The sequence below is a fragment of the Trachymyrmex septentrionalis genome, unplaced genomic scaffold (assembly GCF_001594115.1).
Source record: "Trachymyrmex septentrionalis isolate Tsep2-gDNA-1 unplaced genomic scaffold, Tsep1.0 scaffold17, whole genome shotgun sequence".
Lineage (NCBI taxonomy): Eukaryota > Metazoa > Arthropoda > Insecta > Hymenoptera > Formicidae > Trachymyrmex > Trachymyrmex septentrionalis.
The window spans coordinates 244474-265042 of NW_017304864.1; the positions used below are offsets into that span (position 1 = coordinate 244474).

The 20569-nt window shown below is 39.8% G+C and overlaps 1 protein-coding gene across 1 annotated transcript in view; it reads left to right on the forward strand.

Annotated features, from left to right (window-relative positions):
- Window positions 1–1374: 1374 nt before the first annotated feature.
- The window catches only part of LOC108746397 (homeobox protein MSX-2), a 29110-nt gene continuing 9915 nt past the window's right edge, over window positions 1375–20569 (forward strand). Inside the window, exon 1 of the mRNA XM_018483137.1 lies at window positions 1375–2170. Coding sequence (XP_018338639.1) covers window positions 1384–2170 — 787 coding nt within the window. The 5' untranslated portion in view covers window positions 1375–1383. The remainder of the gene's footprint in view (window positions 2171–20569) is intronic.

Genomic DNA, 20569 nt, shown 5'->3' on the forward strand with positions numbered 1-20569 from the left:
AGTGAGAAAGAGCTATAAGACAGCCCCCGCAGAAGACGCGGTAGGAGAAGAAACGCAAAGGAAGAAGCGACGGAGCGAGCGAGGAAGAGGAGAAGGAGGCGAAAAAAGGAGGCACGACGATCGAGCAATAAATAATACAGGGAGGAAAAAGGCGATCGCCTGCAACATTCTACTCAAATGTTAAATAGGTATCAATTTAACAGCGACCAATGCGCGCGCCCGTGGGCGTACTACGCCGTCGCGGGATTGGCCGGCCGGCTGACGGTGGGCAGGTTCGAGCGATACGTACGTCGCGAGTAGGCAACGCGTCTCGTTGTTCTCTGGTAGGGATAAACCACCTGGTTTCGCCGGTACTCTCACAACGTCCCGTCTCTCTCGACGCGACCGACCCGGATTCACGCACTTGCCGACACTCCGATCAAGCCGAGGGGACCGAGTTTCAACGAAACGGAGAACGGAACGGGAATCCCCCTTCCCCGTTCGAGTGTAAACGCGCGAGCGACCTGTTTATCGTTTACCACGAAGTGCGAAATTCTTACCACCGTGCGTAGTTTTCGTTCGTAAAGTGTTTGACCCGAGAAGCTGTTCTCTTCTGGCGCCTCACAATCGGAAGGACTTGTCAAGAATCCGGTTTAGTGCGATCGGAGTTTATCCGGGAACCCCGAAGAATTTTTTCAGTACGGTGGAACGTTTTTTATCTAACCGGGGTGAAGTGATTACCTCACGGAGTTGTAGAGGTATCCTTGTTTCTGTATAAAACGGAGAGACCAGCCTCGAAAGAGGCTCGTTGGTCCCCGATTTGTTTTATCGAGCAAAGACGTCATTTACGAATGGATTTTAGTTTTTAAAGACGGAAATTGGTGTATCGACAGACATAAAATTGTTATTTCAATATCAAGAAGGACCGATGGCTAATCGAATCAATAAACGGAAGCAGTGGAATCCGTGTTGGACTGTTACATCTTAAATTAGTTGAGAAAAAAGAGCAGCGACGGAGACAGTGAATTTGCATGAAAAGAAAAGGAAAAATGAAGGTCTGATAAAATCTCCGTCCGAGAAACAAATAGTATCAGAACTCGTAGAAACAAAATGGCCGCCGCACAGAAATTTTACAAGGTGGCCTAAGCTAAATTGCTTGTGCGATAAATACAAACATTCATCATTTCGATTTTCATACAATCATAATCTAGTCCTTGGCAAATTCTCTACGAGTCAACCATCTCTATTCAACATTCCACTCCCTTGTTCGATCGTCCTACGCAGTCGCGATCGATGTTACTTCCCTATTTGCTGTAGACACATGACGATTCGATGAAGACACCCGTTGTTTGAAGCACACTGTCTCCGATCACAAGCGCCGAGTTCTCGCGAGAAGGAGAGATCATGTCGGAGCACGGTGACAGCGACGTGGAGGCGACGGAGGAGATCAATGTGGATGACTCGGATTCCCGAAGTTGCAGTCCGCAAAATTACGTGAGCCATAGATTATGCGGCCACGATGGCCGCCACGTGTCCCAGGAGACCTCCGAGTGTTCCACTTCGCCACCTCCCAGTCAAATCGGCGCAAGGACGCTGGCGAACAATCCTCCCCGTAGCCATCCGTTCAGCATAAGTCGTCTGCTGGGCGAAAGCGGTGTCCAGAATCCTAAGAGCCCGTCCTCAGAAGAACCGGACAGTGACAAGGAGAGGAAGTGGTCTTGGGAGGAGGGCAACAACAATAACAATAACAATAATAACAACAACAACCAAGCATCCTCGGGTGGAGTTCTCGATGATGGCAGACGGTCTTGGGGTCACGACGCCGAGGAGAAACTATCGGAGAAGGACGACGACGACAGCACACTCGACACTCGCGTCACAAACTCTTCCTCGTCCGTACATTGCTCGTCGGCAGCGGAACTCCTCGCCCCCTTCCGAGTCTTCAGCAATCCCGGTTTCATCTACACCGGCGGCAGCGTCATAAGGGTACCGGCGCACCGGCCACCGGGCGCAAACGGCGCGCCGGTCAGCGCTTTGCCCGCACAGGCGCTGATACCACCCTGGAGTTTGCAGGCCCTTCAACACAGCCAACAACAAGCCGCGGCAGCCGGTCTGCACCGGGCGAGCCTCCTGGCGAACCTCGCTGCTCACCCTCTGCAGGCGCATCCGCATCTCAAGGACAGACTGGCAGGTACGCGCCCGTTAATATACATCAACAAGAGTAATTAGTGTAAGATGGTCATTACATAAGTTGAAGACGTGTTGATGATAAGATCTGAAAACCGGCAGGTAATCTAGAGTAAAAAGGCACCGTTTGTGAATAAAATGCCTCACAGCTGAACGTTCTATCGCATTTGAATGAGCAACATTCTTGCTCATAATTGCTATAACGTTGCAATAATGTTGCTGAAATGTCCCAAAATGTCTTTCTTGTTTATTGGGATAGCACATAGAAATATAAGTACTAAAACGTAAACAATAAGCGAATCAGCCATAATTACAGTCGAGAATGTAAGGCAATAATCCAAATAAGTAGCAAATAAAAAATGTTGATTTGCTTACTATACGTTTTTCTGTGTGCTACTAGTTTCATTTGACTTTTGCTCAAGTACATTAAATCTCTTTTCACTAATGAAGATATTAATATGATAAGAAAATGTCACCTTATATAATTGGGGGACAAATCTTTTGCTTCTTCTTACTTTAGGCTGGTGGCCTGTTTATCAAAGCAGTAGGCTTAATTTGCTTAAAAAATCTCTATCTAATGAAAAAAATTGATACAATGAGAAAATGTCATTTTAGTCGAGAGACAAATCTTTTGTTCCTTCTTCATTTATACCGGTCGTTAGTTTGATTAGCAAGGCATTAACGCTCTTTAATAATTCCTAAAAGAAGTACACGCTGTCTCTGTTAATTACTCTCTCCTTTCTCAGGATTGTAGAATCAATTATTGCTAGTGTTAATGTAAAGCCAAGAACGAGAGATTTGTTTGTCAGATCAACGTACATTTTGTCTGAAAGTAGCAACTCTCAGAAATGGAGTGACTCTCGGTGAATGCACGTTGATCATTATCGACTTCTACGGTGCTCGTTGTTACTGTTCCGTATTGTTATCTCGTTGCGTGAGTTGTATCTTGATTTTCATGCGAGATGATATTGCCTTGAGTAAATAATGCTTTAAGTATTTTCGAGAGCAGCGGGGAAAACGGAAATTTAAGTATTTCATTCTGTCGGTTCTTGAAAGCGCCGTGTAATTACAAAGCCGCGGCACCTCAATGTGCATCGTACCGAGCTTCGTTAATTTATCGCGGCGACAACGACGCTTTTTCAAGTGAAGTACTAATGCCGTAAATTTGCTAATTTCTTTTATTAAAATCTCATTGTTATGTAAAGAATTTAAAAATAGAACAGAGTACGCTGTTTAAATAATTAACACGAATAAATAGATTTTTAATGACATCTAATAAAAGCAACATCTGCAGTTATTTAAGTATCACATTTCTCTCTATGAATAATTAATTCGCATAATTATACGTATTGTGGTATTCCGGCAAAAAAAGACATTAACTATTAAACATTGGCTGAATATCTTACTTATCTTTCTCGCCATCGTGAATGCATTAGAGCTAGACCATCTCTGTAACGAGATAACGATCGCGTATGCGATACGTGTCCGATCGAATTATACGTGTCTCCGCGTACTTGGCTAACACGATGCAGAAGGAACAGATGATTCATGCAATTAGCAAGATTGTCAGATATTATTAATTCCGCGTTATCCCCGACGGGGATTGGAGCGACGACCGGCCGCCGCTCGATAGAATCGAGTGACGAAATATAAAGCGACGAGAGAGCGACGAGAGGCGTTCCCGGTTGGCGTCGGCGATCACTGGTGTCAATTCCTCTAATTGGGATGGGTATATCTTTAGACTACGACCGGGCTAGGGCGTGGGTCTCTACTTGGTGTCATTACTGCGCTTCGCGACTACTAACCGTATATAGAGGTTATCAATTATGCATCAGTGGCGAATTATTCACTCGCGCCGTCGTCGCGATCAGACCGGTACGAAATCGTCGAAGACATCGAGTGACACTTTAATGGTGTGCGGACAAGTCGAAGTCGTCACGTTACATCACCTTCGCTCCGTTCGTTCAATAACCCTTTTTGTTCACTTAGTTCTAAGCGCTTAGCGATTTCTAAATCGCTATTTTTATCCGTTAATGGTATCGTAGAGACAGAGAATTTTGAACCCAAAATTCTCATGGATATTTTAAAACGCGGCATGAAATATCAGCCGCAGAGGGTAGACTAAGGGGGATTGATTTAATTTTTGTTTATTTATATAAAAAAGTATCAAAAACAAATTTTTTAAATTAAATTTCTTATATCTTTATCTATTCTTATATCTCCCTAATTTTACAACTTTGGCTTGAGTTTCATGTAAAGAAACAATACGCATTGCATAACGAAAAATGAAGAAGGGAAAATTATCTGAGACGCCCCGAAATTGAGGGGGGAAGCGGATCATTATTTATTAGATTGATTTAGTAAACTACACACACTGTAAAAATCATAATTACAATTTGCATAAGTTTTAACATAATTATTACATTATTACAAAGTCACAAAATTTGTCATTTTTTTTGGGATCGTGAGTTCATACGAGAGACAAAATTTTTACATACATTCACGATCTCTACGCTTGTATCGTCAACTGACACACTGCAGGATCACATACACATTACGGAACTGTTAATTATTTCCGATGCAGAGGAAACGCGCAGAAATAACCAACATGAGACAAAACAGCTCATTTAAACAAAAAAAAATTTTTTAACTAACGGTCGATTAAAACTATCTCAAAACTGATTCATTTTTAAGATTCATAACGTGTTCTCGTAAAATTTATAAGAACTTATAACTAGTATTTTATTTATCGTAAGACGTACGATTATTCATAAATATTTATGATTTCTTATCAATTTTATGGCTAGTAAGAAGCTGTCTGTAAAAATATTGTATAAAGGTATAAACGTTTAAAAATTCTTACAATTCTTACAAGAATATGTTACGAGCCTTACAATTCTGCTTAGAATTTCGGCATTATATCGATTTAATTCGCTCTGTGATTAATTTGCCTCAATCTACGGCAGGTCGATAAGACAAAAAGAGTCTCGCGAAAATAGGAAGAGATCCCGTTTCGTATACAACTTATAAATGTGCTAGCTCCGAAAAGGAACTTTACTTTTCTGTTAACCGATGCCCTCTCATGCTTCACCCGCCGTGCCCTCGAGATATCTCCAATTTACAATACAATTCGAACGTCTGTCTCTGTCTCTCTTAGAAGGCATATAATTTTAATTTGCTTTAATCGGAAGAAATACGGTACGGAAAATGTTGCCGCGCAGGGGATCATTACGGGGCGATCATTGCACGCGGGAAAAAGGACGTAAAAAGTGTAAAAAACGTTAAAATGCAGGTACGTGCAAAATACATAATTAGCGTCTACGCCGGTGCATTCTCGAATGCTGACTTTTTCGTGCGGGTAATGAAACCCCGCTATTACTTGCGTGGCGTGAGTGAAATGTATTTATGCGTACGAGCAACATTACTCTCGTCCGATTATTTTGTTCGAAGTACGCTTAAATGCCCCAAAGAGAAGAGCGTCGACACGCTACGGAGCGGCGCAATGAAACAAAGTAATCCTTCAAACGATGATCGTTTCCATGTAACGACGTTACGCACGAATGTCGATCATGATACAGAATATCGCCGTAGGCGATATTCACAGAGTGTCTCTCGGATATCGGTTTACCAGTTGCAGATTGCGTAAAGACCAGTTGCAAAAGCACGTCGTGTCGAAAATTAATCACTTGTCGAAACGTACATTATCCCATTAATTCACGTCAAGATTTGTGGTCGAGACGGAAACGCTTAGAAGGCCTGGAGAGGCGTCTCTTCTATAAAAACGCATTGTATCATTATAGATGAATAATATGATGCGATTTAATTCGTCTATCAAGTGAAAAAGAAAACGTCGCGAGCGATAGTAAGCATTATAATGAACATAACATACAGTTTGCATAATTAAAACCCTCGCGACTGTTTTCGTCACGATCGCTTGAACGAGGCGAAAATGTAAATCGCGTTTGCTGCCATTTATTTAGTATATTACGCCGATCGGATTGGCATCGCGGGACATTAGTTGGATCGATCGTGTAGAGAGAGAGAGAGAGAGAGAGAGAGAGAGAGAGAGAGAACGCGTTTTTAACTCACGTGAAATATATAAAAGCGCATAACGTTCTGCTCGACGAGCGAACGGTAACCACCGATTATTTGCTTTGTACCTCTTTACCTCGATTACGTCCCGCCACCTGTCACTTTGACATTGAAATGACACGCGGCGCTCGATTAGGGTCGGAAAGGGACGACTGGAAACGCCACGTTTTGCGAAGACACCGCGCCACGTAAATCCGTAACAATTATAAACGGGAGACAAACGCTAATTGTCTCGATTCGCTTTGACGTTGTTACGTCGGCATCAGGCTTTCGTATCGATCGAGATTGCATCGTTCTTTAACGATCGAGTCTCGAGCGCGACGGGCGAAACGGAGAGAAACTCCGCGACGCAGGTCCGAGAAAGGTTTCCCCGATCAATTAGGCGAAACTAGCGCAATAAAATTCGGACGTAACTATTATACGGAACCGGGCTGCAATTTACGTTCAGAGAAACAATCTCGCCGATTTGACATAATGATCTCGCCTCGATCGCAAGCCGAAACTCTTCGGAGCCGTTCAGTCACTAGCGTAGCGCGGAACGGAGCGAATGAGAAAGTTGTGTCACCTTTTATGGCACTTATCTCCTTTGACGTTAATTGATAACCGTAATAGTACATAAATCATTTACAGTCCAACTTTTTCTTTCTCGATCACGACACACACAATAAGTTAATATCATATACATAATTGAAATTAATTGTGTGTACACAATTTCAATAATATAATATGCATTAAGATAATTCACGTAAGAATGAGGACACTTTTCGACGTTTCTTTTTCATCCAGTTCCTGCGTTAATTAATTTTTATTATCTCAGAGAGACGCTACTATATATCCTCTTAGGATATTGTTTAAGAGAAACAAAATGCAGCCTTGGCCAATTCTTATAAAGCACTTTTAATTTAATGTTTTTCTCAAGGCGATATATAATAAAAGTTAAAGAAAGATTAACAAAATTGTGTCAAAAATAAATACCATTTTTAATTAATTTTTTTTTTTTTAGATATAAAAGGTTTACTTCAATTTGGACAGGCTTGACTTATAATCATATATAAGATTGCAGTTTGTATTTACGGTTATCAATTGTTAACAATTATTTTTGTGTATTAACTATATAATTAAATTATTTTTATTCTAACATCTCTTTTTGCTCGTTATCAAGAATTTTGTATTGCTTTGCAAATCATCGAGCGTTATCATATTTGTTTATTTAATAATTATTGATAATGGCTCGAATCTTAATTTATCGCGATAGGCTTTTAGGAGAAATATTTTTGTTGAAGCACACGAAAAAAGGGAGTTGCATGCGGGAGGTGCTACGCCAATGCGACCGACAGAATGCGCTCGTCGTTAAAAGTGGGCTCGAACGATTCTACGAATGCTCCGGAACTCGCGTCCACACTTTGCAACACTTCTCCTTGTGAATTGGCAGGGGAATGCATTTCGAAAATTGCAATAGGTCAAATAGTCGTCGTAAATCCGTAACACGTATTTCATTTCCTCAACTTTTATTTTTGGGAAACTGGTTCGGGATTAGCGCAAAACTTACCTCGGGATTGATACCTTGATATTATATCGCCAATTAATTGGAATGACATATCGAGATTTCTCGAAGGATAGAATTATCACAGAAGAGTCCGCTTTATTTTCGGTAAATCGACACTTTATTGACTAACAGTCAATTGAAACAGAAAGTCGGGAGTAGGTCGTGATCGGGAAATCTACATACTGAAAACGGGATCTCTCCAAGAGAGCGCAAAGATCAAGCTAGCAGAATCGCGCATTAAAATTCATATCCTCGTCACTTCGTTTCGCGCTGCGAAATATTAAGTTCACCTCGGGACGTCGAAAGGTACCTACGCAAGAATATATAATGAATGAGTAGCCGTTTTTTTTTCTTTTTTTCCTCGAGGTTTCAATATTTCGAGCTGAAAGGTATAATAGAGACGACGATTGGATCGCGTTAGAATGACAATTCCCTCGCGGCGCGGCTGGGACGCGAATGCGGCGCTTCAGCGCCTATTGGCTCAATTGTTTGGCTCTCGGCAACTTGGACCGGTTTCTAATTGAACTCTTCAATTGTAGTACTACGCAACGCAACGCAACGCAACGCAACGCAACGCGAGCCAGAACGGCTCCGGATGATCCTCGGGGCGATGCGGCGATGAGTCGGCCAGGCTCAACCCGGGCCTCCTCTTCCCGCAATAGTAATTTTCTACAATGTACGCTCCTCGCGCGGAGGCATTCAATAATAATTAGACCTTCGCACTTTTACGTTCGCATATTACTCCTCTGATTTGCGCCCTTCTGGGAAACGGTTACGGCACAATGGCACGGGCGCGGCGCAGCACGAAACACACGTATACACGAGCGAGATTCGTTAAACGATATTCCTGCGAGACGGGCGTTTATTCCTTACGTAACATCGTAAGACGTGTTGCGTACGCTTAAGCGTACCTGCGTACCAAAACGATGTTATACGGATTCTGAAGCGGTCGGAAGAATAGTCTAGGAAGAACCTGGAAACTGGCGAGGAGGAAACCTTTTCGGGAGGACGGACAAGGAGTGCTAGCTTATATACTCCGGCAAAAGGAAGATACGGAAACAGAAAGGGCGCAGTGTTGTCGATGCGCCATGGAGCGCCCCCGGGCCCCAGAGATAAGCGGGTACCGGGAACAGAGAAAAAAGGCATCGCGTGACCGAAACCTAAAACCAGAATCCGCCGATGCCGCTGCGGCGCGGCGCCTTCTCGCCAATGAAATTGTCCAAATGTGTATATACGTTGCCCGTGCGCGCGAGAATGTATACGAATGATTAAGCGTGATATAGGTACGTATACAACCCGCAATTTGTAATATTTCAGTGGCCCCGGGGCCATACCGGTCGAGAACTCGAGCGTCTTCCTCATTTTAAATGAAATATTAGAAATTACGGGGTAGGTCATTTAACCGCTCGCATACGTGCTCGTTTTGTTCCCGATTCGCCGACAAATCCCGGTGGCCACGAACGGTAGCGGTAGATACGTTATTACAAATTACGGCGAAGCGCCGTTGGCTACCGAATTGGCAAGATTTGGGTCGAACATACCGCGAAACCAACCACCAAAGAGTATATAGAGCTTCAAGGTCGAGGGCTACCGATCGGCAAAGCGCAAAAGAAACGAATGGACCGAATGGGGGGGGGGGGGGTTCCTTTTGCGCGGAATATATATATATATATATACGACTTCGAAATTTCTTGCGTCAATATCCCGTGAACGCGCCGCGAGGCGTAGGAAAAAACGTTTCTCGGTATTCGTCGTAATTTTGCACTCGAGAAGCTCTGATTACGCCGTGTTATTAGCGCTAGACGCGCATTTCATTTTTCGGATCGTTCATACCGGAAACATAAACGCGAGAGGCAGTTGACCCGGTACGGTATTCGATTCGCGACACGTCACTCCCACATAGTCTTTGTGCAAATTGTGTTCGATGATGTAGACGTAGTAATTAGTATAAAAAAGTAGTATGCCTTCAAGAATTGCAATTATTGTAAATCAACAATTTGAATAACGATCAACTTTATATGCAAGCAATATTTTTGACGATTTTGTTGAATTAAATTATGATATAATAATATCTATGAATAAATTTTCATAGATAAATTTGTTTATTTTTGAAATTTAATTGGTCTTAACTGAAAGATGTGTTTCTTTTCGATTGTTATAATCTAAAAGAGACATAGTAAGACAAGGTAAAGTTAATAGCGGAATATAATTTAAGAGAGATGTGTATTCAAAGTGAAAGATAAATATTTGTTATCTATGAAAATTGATGACCACGTTATTTCAATTTTATTGCGTTGAGCTTCCTGCAGCTTATATCAAAAATATTGGAGTAACGAAAAAAAAAATTTAAAACTTCGTCTTCGAAGTAAGGCGAGCACGTATTCGAAGAAACAATAACCGCAACAAATGACGCGTATAAAAACGTAACTGCACTCGCATCTGACGCATTCTGTGCAGCGAACGCGTAACTGCAAAATCGAACCATCGGATTTTCTACTGTAAATACGCCAAGTATGCCATAATAACGACATAACAATGGCTGTAATGTTCTAATGAGGCAAAAAATACAACTGAATTATTTCAATTAAATATATCCTTTTTTTTCAATAGTTATCCGACGGATTAAATTACATTGTACAAATGTATATAAACATTAACACGTAGAGGAATCTATAAGTACGCGAAGTATTTTGTCATGGTAATAACGACGGTTATAACGTCTAATAAGATATACAAAAAATATAGCTGAATTATTTCGATTAAATATAACCTTTTTTTTAGTAATTATCCGACGGATGTGATAAAACTTGATAGAATTAAATCATACGATACGAGTATAATATAGAGATATTAACATATTTTGATATATTAACATATATCAAAATCCGTAAATACCTTGTCATATAGTAACATCATAATAACGGTCGTAATTTCTAATGCGACGTACAAAAGATACAACTAAATTATTTCAATCATAAATAAATAAAATATATGTACATGGCACGTATAAGAAAGTCTGTAAATATTTTGTCATAGTAATAACATAACGACGGCCGCAACTTCTAATGAGACGTACAGAAAATAATTAAGTTATTTCAATTATAATTATAATTATCCAACGGATGTAATAGGACTTGATAGAATTAAATCATGTAGTACACGTGTATAGAGACGTTGACACGTTGGGGGAGAGCCGATATAGGAAGGGTGGCGAAGAAACACCGCACAGGAGCCACGCATGCGAGTACAGGCGCGGGCGGGTTTCCGTAGAAACGATAATTATTCAGGCTGGCATTACGTAGTAATTAATCTGGAGGCAGATTAGAGCCGAGCAACGAGCACGGTGTGGGCCATGGTGGGCGTTGACTGATCGAGTTAGCGTTGAGTTAGGGATTTCGCTGGGCGAGCTTGGCAGCCCCCGTAAGGTCAGGCGTGCTCGTCCATCATCGCCCCTCCCCCCTCGTTTGCCCGCGCGTTCGTTGGTCGCAATGCCCAGCCACCACCGATGGGTTACGCGCCGAATAAACGTTCGCAGGGAGGGGAGGAATTATATAATTAACGTGACTTCAGTTTAATTTTGCTCCAGACAATTAGCACGTAGACGCAAGCGAGCGGAGTCGGTCATTTGGAAACGTCCTAGAGTTTACTAAACCAGGTTTAGGATCCAACCGCGAGTTGGATCGTTCCTTACAAGGCATCGTCTCCGCATTAGGCGAAATAAACGATGGCATAATCTTGTCCTAATATCCTCTTGGTAATTTCAAAGATTCTCTCTCTCTCTCTCTCTCTCTCTCTCTCTCTTCCTTTTTGGCATCTTACTCGTTAAATATTGACTTGGCTGGTTAAATAAAATGTTCGATATTCGACTTGAATTGAAATAATTGATCTGTTTTAAATGGATTTAATAGTCTTCACGTCTTTACTCTCTTTCATATATTTTTACTTTATTTATCAATTTTATATTAATTTTCTATTCTCTTATATAACTTTATCTTCCCACATATCTTCATCTCTCTTTTCTTAAACAAATATTACATCGCATACATTCTTCCAATATTCCGTTTATTTTTATTTCTTCATATTTTTCATTTCCATTGTAATATTTTTTGCGTCTCCTTTATATCGCACTTTTATATATAAAACAAAAGATTTTTACATAGAAAACACATATCATAAATTATTTAAATCAAATCATACTATATGTTTATTGTATGCTATTATCATACTAATATCACTCTATTATTATTGTACTATAAATTTTTTAAAAATGTGCCACACAATGCGCTACACAAAGTCTGGCTGGCAAACTTCATTAAGGCTTGTAATAATTCATCGATCCCAACGACAAAAGAGCGCGAAGGGTCAAATCGCGCGTGCAAAACGCGATATTTTCGCGGGGGTCAATTGATCGGCGTCCGGCCGCTTCGAACAACAAGCGGTTTGTATTATCGCGTGCGAGATACGCGAGAGATCGGCCAAATCCGCCCCTATCTCCCGCGTCGATCGAAGACCTCCCTCGAGGCCGCGGAAAAACGCGGGCCGGCAAATCTTTTGACGTAAACACGTCGAAAAAACAGCAGGATCGCGCAGTGACGATATTTTAGCGTGGAACCCGAGCCTGCAGCGTCGCGCGGGAGAAAGGGAGAGCGTTACGGTTTCCGGCATATCATTCGCGATTTTTTTCGAGTCCCCGGAGAAATCGACGGGATTTGCTGGCGGGTCTTCGGCGGTACGTCAGAGTGAATTTCGCTAGACCTCGATCGCACACCATGTATCCGTCATAACGTATAGATGACTGGCGATGCGAGCGAACTTGCCGGACTTTGTCGTACCCCTTGTACTTTTCTCGAGCAATCGAGTTGCGGTAGCGTGGTTCGAGTTTGAAATAATTTATGGTAGACTTTTAACCCTCCGCCGATATCTGGTATCTTTCTTGGAAGGCACTATCAATATTTTGATTGTGAATTTTGATAGATAAATCTAAATCTGTAAGAAATAAGTAAAATACAGTCTAAAACTATTATACAGTGGACTCTCTGAATTCAAAATTAAAGAAGATAAATCGGACAACATACAAACATCGGTCAAAATATAATTTGACTTCTATGATGATAAAAATGTTGTTAAAGCTTTCACAAATATACCAATTTTTTTCAGATTTTTATATAATATTGTAAAAATCCGGAATAATAAAAAATTTGCTCGTTTCTAGAAGACTTTTATTACGGATAGAAGAGTTAAAATTCATATTGTCAGGTTAAAATTAATACCATAGTAAGTTGTAATGCGCAATAAGAATTGAATGAGCTATCGAAGAATAGAAAGATAACGAGTTAAATGCTGATTGTCGATAAAACGTATTATATATCATGAAAAGCTGACTTTTATATATGGTATGAATAAACGCTAAGGAAATGTGTGTGCCGCGGTTTATGAGACGTTTAGAATATGATAACCGGTTTGGGAAGGTAACTTTAAATAATGCGCAGCATTTTCAGGAAATAATTCGGTCTTATTGGAAGCTAGAAAGGATTCGTCTTCAATGCACGTTTGATTATTCAATAAGGAAATGTTACGTTATTTTAATTAAACAAATGTAATATAAACGTATGCACAAAATATGCATAAATAATATCCCCTAACTTGAGAATATCAAACACTGCACTTGGAAAGTTTAAGAACAAAAAGTCGCGTGACAGTTAAGATTTAAGGCCGCTTGACTACAGCGTCTCTTTAAAACCTTGTAACAACACTCTAAAATGTTTGCTGGTAGATTAAACGATCGTTCGCTGTGGAAAAGCGAACGTGAGAGCCACTGACGGAACCCACCCAACATAGGCTAAAGGTATTGAGTTTTATCGCGAACACGTGCGAGCTTGCTTAATTTTATGCGATTTTTTATCGACGCCTCGTAATATCGATAATGTAAGCCACTGCTGCTCCACCTCTCGCCCCCATCTCTCGTACCCTCCACCGCCATCCAGGTCGAGGGTCTATATCAAGTTATGGAGTTTGAGAAATGATCGGTGCCTGTGCGACTCACATTTCCCTTTTCCGATCGACGTTAAGACGCGAGGAGCCCTGTCCGCGCATTTTAAAGTTTTCAACGTTACGTAATGATCTATTAACTAAATCTTAAAACACAAAAGCAATTGTAGCAAATTTCGTCAAAGATCGTGGTGTTGATACAAAGTGATTTATTTTGCGATTGCTGTATACCCGCGAATGTGTGCGGGCGCAATTATATCTAATTGAAATCTGTCGTTAAAAATATTTTTATTATTCTATTTACGGTTCTCACATCGTGTCGAGTTGTTATCCCCTCACACGGAAAGAACGATTATATAATATATATTCGCGTAGGCAGCAATCGCAAATGTGCGAGCGCAATTACGTCTAATTAAAATCTGTCATCAAAAAATATTTTTCATTACTTCCACTTTTTCAATTCTCACATGTCGAGTTGTTATTCTCGTTAAAAAGGATGACTTCGCTGAAGTATTTAAAAATTTAGCTAGATACCAACTGTAAAAAATAAAATGTTAATTTTAACTTAAAGACATTTAGTGGACTTAAAACTTTAGTCCACTAAATGTCTTTAAGTTAAAATTAACATTTTATTTTTTACAAATTTGTACAGATTTGAAAATGTCCGAATAACAAAATTTAAAATCGGAGTATAAGACATCTTTTAGAGTATTTTAGACAGATCTCGCAAAAAATGTCTTTGAAATGTTTCACAAGATATCTTATGTCTCGAATTTGGACATTTTGTTTTGTGTTCGATTATCTAAATAATTATTTAAATAAACAATTAGCCCAGAATTAATTGTCATTGTTATTCTAAATAATTATGTAAAACACTTAAACTGGTTACTAGAATGTTAACACTTTTTGCTGCGTTAATCAACGTTCTACACAATTTTCTCACATTATTTTAATCCAACAAAAATTTTCAGAACTGCAGTATCTAGCTAAGTTTTAGATGCTTCAGCAAAACTATTCTTTCCGTGCGGACGAAAGAAGCGAGAAATGAAACGAAGTAGTCATCGGATCTACTCATTGAAGGTTTTTTCGTCGCTTCCTACGGTTAAATGAGTATCGGCGGAAAACAAGACGAGATGTCTTTTACAATTTTTCCTCCCGCGAAATTCGCTTCTTTAAACTTCCCCGAAGATCGGACGTAAAATTTAAAGACTTGTAACACACTCCGTGTTTCTTATGCGGGGCGCTCTTGAGCAATTTTCTCGATTGGAACCGCATCGACTTTACATTCCTGGAAACGTTTAGTTTTTATTCTCTTCCCCCTTCCCCCCTTTCCATCCTAGTTAAGCACTAACAAAGCACCAGCACTCCCATTACTTTAACAGCGCCGCAGTTATCCTTGCGCTTTGCAAGGCCTGTGTACCTTATACGAGCGCAACGCTTCGCCGCGATTCCTCGAAAGACTTTAATTACGAAAAGAGTGTCCAATTTTGCCTTAGATACGAGAGTTGCTGGAAATACTATATTCCACTTATCGTTCTGTCTCCTTGTCCAGGAGAATCGCAAAAACGGTGCCACACGATTTCGAAATGACATTCTCTTTTTATGATCTCCGACGAATCGCAGTGGTATAACCAAATGTATATTATTAATCTTTATTAATCGCAAGATTCTAAATCAAGAATGTCGAGATGTAAGAAGGGAACACTGGCGAGTATAGTTCGAGGCTGACAATAAGCCGAGTATATGAGAGGCGTATCTGAAATCGCGATAGATGAGGGTAAGGCTAAGGAGAACATAATTTTATAGGATGGAATATTATGCTTTCTACGAATTCGTTTAGTGCCATTTAGTTGTCCGCTATGTTGGTTCAATTACACCGTCGGCAGGTAAGCGTGTATATGCGCATAAACGTTCGCGCACGCACGTGATCGTGTATGTACATCGCTTTCTAAATGCACGTGTAGATTTACGGGACGGGTTGCAGTAGGAGCCAAGTAATTCTTTAGAGTACACAGCCCCTCGTAAAGATTTAGTTACAGATAGCGTTGCACCTGAAATTGCATGTCCAGGGGCGAGTCTCTCGATGTACTGTTACCTTAGTAAGCGCGAAACTCAACGTGTTTCGCACCCTTATTTCATTTACAGGTTCCGCCAGGGTTCAACTCTAACCGAAAACAAATGAGATTTCAAGTCATGAGACAACGTTTACGACAATAGCTGCGTTCAACTGTAAAAGCAGTTTTGCAACTGTTGTAAAATTATTCAATGTGATTGGTTTATACATTAAAAATTCAAATTAAAGAACATGAAACTAAGTTGCAATGAACACTACACTATAAAGAATCTTACAACAGTTGCGAAGCCGCTTTTGCTGCAAAAAGTTTTAACAGTCTAGCAACTAATTTAAGCGACTTACGTAATTGTTTCGATGGACCGAATAAAATTATTTTCAGATCTGTATATTTATAGTTTTAAATACTTCAGTAAAACTGTTCTGCAACAATATAACAACTCGACACTTGAGGATCAGAGATAGAGTAATAAAAATATTTTTAACAGTACATTTTTATCTGAACGAGGGAAGAAGGAACGTCAGATAGAAAACAGAGTGACATCGGTCGAAAAAAATGTTGATAAGCTGGTTAAAAGGAGTGTTCAGGAGTCATTTACCTGAACACCCAGACGATGACCGATAATGTTCAAGAAACTATTAACCTAAAGATTAAAGAGGATAAACAAAGGATTATCCGAAGGGATTAAAAGGGTTTACGTCGAGGTTTGGCGTGCGCCATCGCGATAAATGCCGCGCGATCGCCCGCGCAGGAGGGCGAAATTCGCAAGAGAGCCGCGAGATCCTCTCCTTCAACGCTCGGCCGACCGTCGTCGTGGAATTCGCCGCGCGCAGAAAACAATTTACTTTGAAGGCCGCAAACTCCATTACTGAGCAGAACGTGCTTCAAGTAATGACTTTCTCTAAGCTCGCCCGCTGTCGCATCAGCGACGGCAACGACGGGGATTGCGTCATCGGATGATACCCGACCTGGCTCTTTCTCGGTCGCGGGAGGAACCATCATCGTTGCAGAATCGCTCCAAAGGTTATGTTACAAGCTCAGTAGGTCACCGAGGACGAAATCATTGGCAGTTCTCTAGGAAAGACGTCACATTGGAAAACTGCCAATCCTGATTAAAACTTTTTTTGACCTGATTGCCTTCTTGCCGCTCGACGAAGGTTGCCATTATTCAAAATTTTCAATCCGTTATCGTTATTTCGGCAATCGAGTTATTTTCGATTATTTCTGAAAGCCTCTTTATTGCCTCGCTTCAGCTTCGAATCCAGGATATGCAGATGCACATAGAGACAATGGTATTTCCGCGATCATAAACTGCCGCGCGAACGATTGGAAATTATTGGTGAACAAATTGTTCACTTCCGGCGTGTCTACCTTAAGATGACGCGAACTGGTACTCGCTATTACTCATGTTGTTACATTCAACGATCGGTTAGTTGATTTTGTAAAATACCACTTCGTGCCGGAACTACTAAAATTATCCGAGCGATTTAAGCGACAAGTAGTTTAAGCGACAAATAGTATTTTAGATTTGAATCGTTCAATGAAAATATATGGTGACCGACAAATAGGACAACTAATATCTCTTGATGTATCGGATAAGGCGAACGGTAATTTTTGTGCGGGGACAAAAGATGAAAATTAGAGCGACAAATCGGACGGAGGCATTCCTGTTGACAGGCAAAAACGGTTAGCCAAGAAAAACTTGGGCGCTAACAGGAAACAGTCGATAACTTTTGCTGGGAAGCTGTTATACCGTTTATTTACGCCGACCATTTTGCAGCATCGTGTCGCCATCTTGTTTTTACGACCACCTCACTCTTGCCACAGTCTTCACGGAGCAGTGACAAGTAAATCTCGGAATATACATATAGAGTTTGTAGTCTGTCACATTGAAAACAATTTTTTAATTGTTATTCAATTATATTTATGTTATCAATCCGCGTTGGAGTTTTTCAACCAATGTGTCGCGGCACACTTGCTGTGTCGCAAAAGATTCTCCAAGTGTGCTGCAAAAATTTTGGAGAAAGTAAAAAGAAATGAAAAAGCTTAGAAATTATAAATAAAAAAACGAACAAGACGTAAAGTAAAATATTTTACAAATTGTGAAAATTACTTATATTATATTGCGCTTATTCTCAGTCAAAACGTTATCATTGTAATAAAGTCCTCTTTAAAACAACACCTTTAGAATTTTATTGTTTATTTCTGAGTATTGGCGGTATTTCATAAAAGATTTATATTAAGTGTTAAAGCATATGCATCTAATCTTCATAAATTTTATAATTTGTTGTATTACATCAAAAAATTTAATTACACGTGTTCTCTTTGATATTATATTATTCACTGACTAATATTCTTCATAAATTTGACTTATTATTTACAATGTGTCGCGAATTAAAAAAGATCGAAAAACGCTGATCTACGTCAATAAGTTTGTTTTTTGATTCTTATTTCATGTATTTAAGTAATTTTGAATTTTTTAATCATTCAGTTGAAGATCTATAGTTTCTTAATATAGATTGGGTATTGCTTTGATTTATAAACAATATTTTAATTTAATTAAAGCATTTTTACATTTTTTTTTCAAATAATACATATAATCTAAGATATAATATATTTGTTACTTCTGTCATTTCTCTTCTATCTTCTTCTCTGTAAAGTAAAAAGAGTCATTCTTCGACAGTTTACATTATTCGATTCTTAAATCCCTTTGAAGATATAGAAATTTTCTCCAGAAATATCGTTTCAACAGCCAGTGATCCTTAGCATCAGGGATTGTCGACTGAGTTAAACGCCTCAACCGCAAAGATTCGCCGGTGTAGTATCCTGACCGAAATTGCGCGGTAAAACGGTCTCCGCGAACAATGTCGAAGTCGCTTTAACTGTCTGACAAATCGCGCCGACTGAACTGTCGTTAAACACGCTAACGACACCGACTATGGTAATCGGGCTACCATACGACGACATTTCGCTAGACACGAAAGCGCGATCAGGCACGAACCAATTTCGCGCAGACAAATCGAACGTTTGTAATAAAGGCTAGAACTTCTTCTTACGACTTGTTGTTTGGTTACACAAATTATACTTCTCGAGAAATATATGTATGTTGAATTAATTCTTTGCTAAGGTACGAGATAAGTTTCTGCTTCCGAATATCGTTGCGATGCGAGCCAGCAGTCTACACCCACGTTTACATGTCAGATTGGGAACATCAGGCGGCACCTTAAACGCAGTTAATTAACCGAAATCGAGAGTGTTATCGTCAAACGCTGAATTACGGCTGGCAGGCGGGACCTAATTGGTTTTAAGAGACGGCCGTCTTCTCTCTTACTCGATACCGAAAGCTACTTACAAGCTCTGGTCACTTCGCCATCCTCTCTCTGTAAGAAACGTCGATTAATTGTTTGTTATCGATCGTATAGCTTGATAATGAACATCGTTATTCGTTACCTCGATGTTTCTTTCTGCCACAAGACTTGCCAAGCAAACTTTCAAAAAGTGGTGAAACATAAGCGTGAGGATTCTCATTTAGCGACAAAAGGAATCACTATTAAATTACAAGAGCGAGAACTTATCCAAACAATCTTGCACACAGTCACATAAATTTATGCATAAAGAAAATTAACCAATCGCAATTTTTGTGTGCATTCTTACGATAGAAAGCTATTAGATAGAAGGCTATTAGATAATTTTCTTTATGCATAGATATAAGTTATGCAATTTTGTTTGGATAGATGCTTAAGGCTATAACACACAAAATGCATAAGTATAATATAACTATAGCATAAGATCGTCTGGACCAAAAAAATGAGCATGTTATTATATATAAATCCAGAGTTGGGAAAGTTATTTTACAAGTTACTTACAAGTTACTTACTTTTTATTATAGAAATTGAGTACAATAAATTTAATTTTTTATATTATATCAACTATATTAATTTTATTATATTATGTTAATTATTATTTTATTATTTGCTCCAATTTTGTATTACTTTTTATACTCAATTTCTTTATGAAACAAATACATATAAAGTATCTTATATATATAAGTAACATTTATAAAATAACTTTCCTAATCCTGTTTAAATCAGTATGGCAATTTTATGCAATTTAGATAGATTTTATGCCATGCTTATTATATGTTGTGTGTTACAGTCCTCAATAATATAATAAACAACGATCAACATTCGTCACAGTAAAAATTATCAATGCAATACCTCAAGAATATTCTCAACTCTTGGTTCTGGATTTTTTCTCGTTGCCTCAATAGTATATAATGACGGGTGATCTTATATTCTAATGTTGCTCCTGCTAAAGAGAGAAAGGCACTCGTGTTTTTTTTTTTACAGAAATACAATGATCGGTGGGTATCTATTTACGCCACCAACGCCTCACGTGGAAACGTTTCCATCATCTCGTCCGCTCCATGAGAGCTCTCTGTCGGAGCTTTGCGAGTCCGGATTCTTGTATCCGCGCGTGTGTCCGACCATTCCGCGAAAGAAGGTAATTACGAGTGGATTACGAGAAAGAAGGAGAACGGGAGGGAAAGAAACCATATTGGTACGCAGTGGCCGCTAAACTAGTATGCCGCGATAATAGAACGAAGTATAATAGTCGCTACGCGATTATTGTCCTAATAAGCACAAGCGATGACGCAAGAAAGCCTTTCGCAAGAAATAAGAGGCCAATGTAAAGCCGAAGCTCG